The 6,783-nt window shown below is 32.8% G+C and overlaps 1 protein-coding gene across 2 annotated transcripts in view; it reads left to right on the plus strand.

The window, feature by feature from the left end:
* Positions 1-6,057, plus strand: part of LOC108910938 (maternal protein tudor) — a 29,193-nt gene extending 23,136 nt beyond the window's left edge. For both annotated transcript variants that reach the window (XM_018715714.2, XM_018715713.2), the window contains one exon: positions 4,266-6,057. In XM_018715714.2, the coding sequence (XP_018571230.1) occupies positions 4,266-5,857 (1,592 nt within the window). In that variant the 3' untranslated portion in view covers positions 5,858-6,057. The remainder of the gene's footprint in view (positions 1-4,265) is intronic.
* Positions 6,058-6,783: the final 726 nt, after the last annotated feature.

Genomic DNA, 6,783 nt, shown 5'->3' on the forward strand with positions numbered 1-6,783 from the left:
CAAACAAAATTTCATCTGTATATGTGTATCTACTACGAAGTTACAAATGGTGGGGAGTGCGGTGAATCACGTCCGACTGTGTTTCTGCGGTTTGGGAGGTTTTGTGATGGCCGAGACAGTGTGCACGATAACGGGAGGACGGGTTGTACCCGCACAAGAGGAACGAAGGAAAATATGGAAACTGTGCGCTCCATTGAAGTCTGACCATCAGAATGTAGGCAGACCGTGTACGATTAATTGACGACTAGACTTCAACGCAGAGCGCACAGCTTCCATTTTTCCGTTCGTTCAGCTTGTGCCGGAATGCCCCGTTTTCTCGCCATTCTGCATGCTGTCTCGGCCATCACAATACCTCCTGAACTAGAGGAATACAGTCGGGCGTGATACACAGTCCTCATCATTTGTAACACGTCTCCGTGGCTGTTTTATAGGCTTTAAAACAGAACTTGATTGTTGTACGCTGTTCAATATGCGTTTGACTACTATCAAAAAGTCTTCACACAAAACGTTATAACTTCATGGTAGATACACGTTTACTGATAAAATTTTGATTAGTGACTGGTAAAGCTTGCCACTACGTAAATCCGGTGACCGGACATACACAGCGCCACATACTTTGTCGCAACAAAATCAGTCTTAAAACTTAATAGCCAGAACGTGTATGCCGCAGAAGTAGAATGCCAACTTTATTTTGAATGTTCCAAGCTTTGTATTTTAAATTAAAATAGTTTCAAATTCCTTTTTATGCGATAGTAGTAAACACTTTCACCTTTTCACACTTCTAAACCCCAAGTTTTTAAAGGTACTTTGAATTTACTATTACTGTTTCAATATATCATGCACCTGGAACTACCACAGATTTGAGGTCGTCAGAATAAGTCTATTTTACTGAACTCTTTCTTAAATGCAAGAAATCTGAAATGAGTGCAATTTTTTTTTTAACTGAATTATGATGATGATTTAATTTAAAAAAAATTGTTATATTATCATCATTATTTACAAGATCTTTTCGTCGGATGTCACCAAAGTATTCTGTAATTATGATTATATTATATACAGGATGTACAGGGTTTCCTTGAAGTGACATTTTTTTAAGAAAAAATTTGGATATTTTTATACAAAAATCATCTGTTGTGTTTTTTATTTGAATAAACTATGTTGATTTATGCTTTCTTAATTATTTAGATGAGATCAAAATTTAATTATAGGATTTTTTATTAGGCTAAAATTAAATAATGAAATGTTTCTTAATGTCTCTGCATTTATTTTTTAGTGGCATAGTTTAAATTTTTTGTCTTATTTATTTGGGCACCTTGCCATCTGTGAAAAAAATAAAATTTTAATATTTATATTTTTCACGGCCAGTAAAATATCCAAAGAAATGTTTCTTCATATAAAAAACCCAAATTTATGTTTTAAGTAAACGAAAAAATCTCATCAAGAAAGATAATGCAAAATTTTACATAGACCCTATTTTTATCCGACGTTTAATCCCCGAATAATTCTAGTCCGTAGTAGTTATCAGTTAAATAAAATACCTGTGTAAAATTTCATTTCTGTCTTTAGGCATTTGAATAATTAAAAAATATATATTTCCAAAAATTTCAACTTGAGCACTCTGTGCTTCAGAAACTAAATAGTACTTCTTTATTAGAATTTATAATTTAATAAAAAATTTCCCATTTTTCAAAAAAAATGTGTTTTTTTTTAATGTGAATATTGCTAAGTATATTAAGGTGCTTGGTATTCAGACAAGCAAAATTTATTAGAATTTATTTTCTAATCAATTTTCCAATTAAAAAACAAGGTCAAACTTTATGGCGGCAACTGCATAATTTTTTAAATAATCATAATTACATTAAATATGTATGTGGAAGACATAAAAAAAATGTTGGTGTTGAAAAATGGAAACCAATATAGAGCTTACATTTTTGCCTGGAAAATTTTTCAAAGCTGGGATATTCTCAGCAAGAAAGAAAAAACTTCAAAAGAGCCTTTATCTTTATGGTAAAATAACAACTGAAGTTGTGAGGTGAGATTTTCTTATTTTGACCCCAAGAGTCTGTGGTTGTTGCATGTACACAAAATACTAGAGCATATTGGTAGTGGAATTTTTTTAATTTTTGATAAAGTTATTACTTGAAACTTATTATTGACTGACAAATTTCATTTGGGATATGAGCTGTGCAAATGTGTGGTAAGTAGTATGTGGTGAAGGACAACAGAGCAAGGAGTACAATAATTGTGTAGTTTAATAAATTTTTTGGTGAAGTTGATATGATATTTGTGTATCTTCAAAGCATAATTAAATTGTGCAACTGGTATAGTTGTTACGATGTCAATTGGAATCTGTAAATCTTAAAGCAGAGGACAGTATGTACTTCTCCTGAAATTTCTTTCTATGCTTTGACCATGATGTGTCTCGTAATTTATACTCGAATAGCAATTCGGCAAGTCCAGTATTGATAAACTAGTCCGTCTGATGTAGAATTGACGGCGGCGCGCTGGTCATCCAAGCAAACCTGTATTGGTCCACTAGGTCGTAAATCATTTTTTTGTATGGTACACGGGTTAACTTAGCTTTGCCGCTTTGGCTGTGCAGTGCAGAGCATTGCTTGGCGGGGTATGTTGGTATAATAAGTATTATTATTTATTAGTTGATATTATTTGTTCTTATCGTAACCAGTAAAGGGTAATAGTTATTAAAATAAATGTTATATGTAATTATCTAGTAATTTAGCGTGGCTCTCTGGAGACTCTGAAGCGGAGGATAACGAAATAACTCGGGAAAATCCCCAAATAGTTGAACTGGTCGAAAGTATCAAAACAAACTCAAGAGTTTAAAAACCAAGATTTACACGTAAAAAGTCAACGTATTATATTAAATATATAAATGAATGTTTGAAAATTGAAAATAGTGAACAATGTGATAAAGAAGTTAGGAAATGTATTAACGAATTAACTAAGGTATCAAAAACGACAATTTATCGCGTAATTAATGGATTGATCACGGTACAAAGAGGAAATGGAAAAATACAAAATTAAAGAAAATTGACGATTTTACCAGATGTAATGTGGCGCACAATTTATAATATGTATTAAGAAAATAAAGTTCCTACTTTAAACATGATTCGAGATAAATTAAGCGAGTATCCTGATTATAATTATAAATCTTTAGATATTTTACGACATGCTTTATTGCATGACGATTTTAAACATAAAAAACTTGACAATCGTATGGTAATTATATGGTAATATAGCTCGGAATATAGTATATTTTAGATGAGGCAGGGCTAAATTTTTCTGGACGTCTATGAATTCTGTAGAATTTATGAGTTAAATGTTTTTATGCGGTTCCAATTGAGATCGTAACAACTATAATTGTTTTTGTGTAGAATTAGAATTTTTATTTTTCAATGCTTTTACCGAATTCTGTTGTGTTTTTGACTTTTGCAATTTTTTTTATTTTAATAAACTTGAGGCGCCCTTACATTCGTAGTAAATAATAAATTACATAATACCAAATCTTCACATTCCTTACCAATGGCTGAAAAAATATGGTTTATTTTAAGTAGTAATAATAAAGTGAATAATAGTAGTAGCAGTAGAAGTAGTACTAGTAATAATAATAGAAGTAGTAACAATTGTAGAGTAGTAGAAGTATGAACTTGAGAGCGCGCTAGAACGTCTAATATATCTACTTATAAATATGTACGTAAAAATAAAATGAAATCAACCCCTTTTTTGAACATCCTTATTCATAATGCTGTAAATAATAATTGTTTACAACATTATGCAACTAGACAAACAAATCTTATATTGAAATATTTCAAAATAATAATTTTGATATAGGTAAGTTTTAACTAAAATACATTTTTTGCCTTCATGCATAATTAATGAAATTCCAGTCACAAAAAAATGGTATATACATATCATGAAAATATATTTTTATTAGCAGTTTTTATTATACTGGGGAAAAGTAAAAACTTCTACAGCACATATTTGGGTAAGTCCTAGCAATTGTAGCAGTAGCTTATAATGTATCGTTAGAATGGTAGAAACACTTAATCTTGTAGCATTTCTGTCTTTGTGGTGGTGTACATATTCTTTTTTGCATTTTTGATATTCATGAACTTTGTCTTCAGTGTCTTAATTAACTTTTTTAAATTTCACTTTTTCACCAGTAAATTCATGTTTTAAATTAATCTGTTTAGCTATTTATTTTGTAAAAACTTTAATAACAGAAAACATTTCTTTTGTTCTAGGTTCTAAACTTTTCCAAATTGAGTTCATTGCAGAAAATACAGTACGACTGTATGCTGATGGCTGCGACATCAGACCCAGCTTAGGAGGCATTAAAACCTCTTCACTAAATATGTCGAGAACAAGTGCAGATGATGAGAAGACTGATGACGAAGCAGATATTAATGCTTACTTAAATGATACCATTCCCCATAATACCATAAGCGAAGGTACTTGTCCAAATAATAAAGAAACGGAGGTCCTTGAAGGGAGAATGGATATTCCTTCTCCACAGAGTTCCTCAGATGATATCAAACAAATACTTGGAATTATAACCGCTGAAGATATATTACAAGAAAATGTACATGAAAGAAAATCTGACTGCAATAAATCTGATGCAGTTACCGATATTAAATTAGATGATGAAAGGAATAAAACTGAGTCTACCTCACAAAATGATATAGAAGAAAAAATTGAATCGGATAAAGTAGAGTTATCCAAATCGGAAAATAGTGAAATTGTACCAAATTCCCAAAATGAGGAAAGTAACAGGATTTCGTCAGAAAGTGAGTTAAAAGAAAAAAATCCCGAATGTAAGACTATACCCGAGTCGTCATCTGAAAATAATAAAAATGAAATAAATGAATTAAATGAAGAAGATAAAACTATCTTATCTAAAAATGAAGTACATGTAATCTCAGAAGAAATAAAAGAGGATACTTCCCAAAAAATATTAAAGTCAACAGAAAGTTCAGAAAAATGTATGTCTCCTAATGAGAATTTGCCGTCTGAGAGTGATAGAAGCATATTAGACGAAGACACAACTATCTTGCCCCAAAATGATACAGATGCAATCTGTGGAGAAATAGAAGAGGATACTTGCCAAAAATTAATAAAGTCAACACCAGAAAGCCCAAAAGAACATCCTACTCAGATCGAATTGTCGTCTGAGAAAGATATATTAGATGCAAAAGAAACTGCCTTACCGAAAAATGAAATAGGCGTAATTTCTGAAAAAATAGATGAGGGTACTTGTCGAAAATTAACGAAGTCACCACCAGAAAGCCCTAAAAAACACGTGTCTTCTAATGAGATTGTGTCATCATCTAAGAGTGATAAAAATATATTAGATGCAAAGGATGAAACTGCCTTGCCTAAAAATGAAGTAGACGAAATCACTGAAGAAATAAAAGAGGAAACTTGTCCAAAATTAATAAAGTCAGCACCAGAGAGCCCAAAGAAACGCGTGTCTATTAATGAGGGTGATCTTTCATCTGACAGTTTAGTAGAATCTGAAATTGAATCGGTTCTGAAAGATGCAATAGAAAAGGCGCTATTAACCAAAGACAATGAAAACATAAGTAGACCAGTTAGTAGCTGCTCTGGGAAAATAAGTCATGACGATCGTATCGTACCAGCAGTAGCTTCGAGGCCTCAATCGCCAATACAAGACGAAGACACTAAATCAGAAGAAAAAGTGATAAGCCGCCCCCCCAGTGCTTGTTCTGGTAAGATCAGTCATGATGAACGAATCGTGCCTGCGGTTTTGTCCAGACCACAGTCTCCCATACAGTCAGATGACGATGTCGGTCAAGACACATTGAATGAGAAATAATTTCATTTATTCATAGGGACTCCCTCATTATTGAACACCAGAAATGTTTGCCTTTCATTTGTTTGAATTTAGTTTGCTGTTTTATGCAATACAAAAAGGTGTTACTTTCATTGTTTTTTAATGTGTATGTACTTGTTACGAGAAAATGTTTTTTTTTCCTAATATAGGATTAAGGATTAATAAATCAATACTTCTTTTTCTAAATATATATTTCTTTAGATTTGTTTTTTCTACCTCGTCACTACAAATACAGGGTGCGGCGCTAAAATCCGGGGAAACTAAACATTTTTTTTCAAACATATTTTATTGCAAAAAAGGAAAAGCGTTTTGCAGGTTCACTTTAATGTGTCATAGTTCATAATGCCACGTCAATAGCAGCTTTTAATGATGGTACGTTTGGATGTCTGGACTTGTTGGTGACTCTTTCAACTATGCTTCATACATAGAAGTGTAAAGGATTTAAATCTGGGCTGTTGGAAGGCCAGATCTCTTTGGGCCAATACCAATTTTACACCAAATGACTGGTGTCAGCGGGTGCACCGTCCTGCTGGAAAACATACAGCTTTCTAGACACAGTTCCCATCCACGGTTTCACTGCCAGAACATGCAAGTAAACTTCTTTTGGCACATTTTCCCCTTTGTTAAAGAAATGGGGAGGCATGTCATCACCCTTATTGTACACAAGATCTAGCATGTGACTATATTCCAGAAACTTCGTTTTGGAAACAATGTGGACATCTTCAGGGTCGTGGGTGTGCCAACAGTCATTCCTTAAATTCTTTTCCTTCTTAAGGAACACCAAAGTAGGTTGCTGCATTCAACTCACTTTGTCCTGGCTGCTTCAGAAATCTTACTTTAATTGTAGAAAACTTATTGTAGAGGACCGCTTTGACGTATCGTTTTCTCACACACTAACAATTCATGCC

This window comes from Anoplophora glabripennis, unplaced genomic scaffold, assembly GCF_000390285.2.
Source record: "Anoplophora glabripennis isolate ALB-LARVAE unplaced genomic scaffold, Agla_2.0 scaffold338, whole genome shotgun sequence".
Taxonomy (NCBI): domain Eukaryota; kingdom Metazoa; phylum Arthropoda; class Insecta; order Coleoptera; family Cerambycidae; genus Anoplophora; species Anoplophora glabripennis.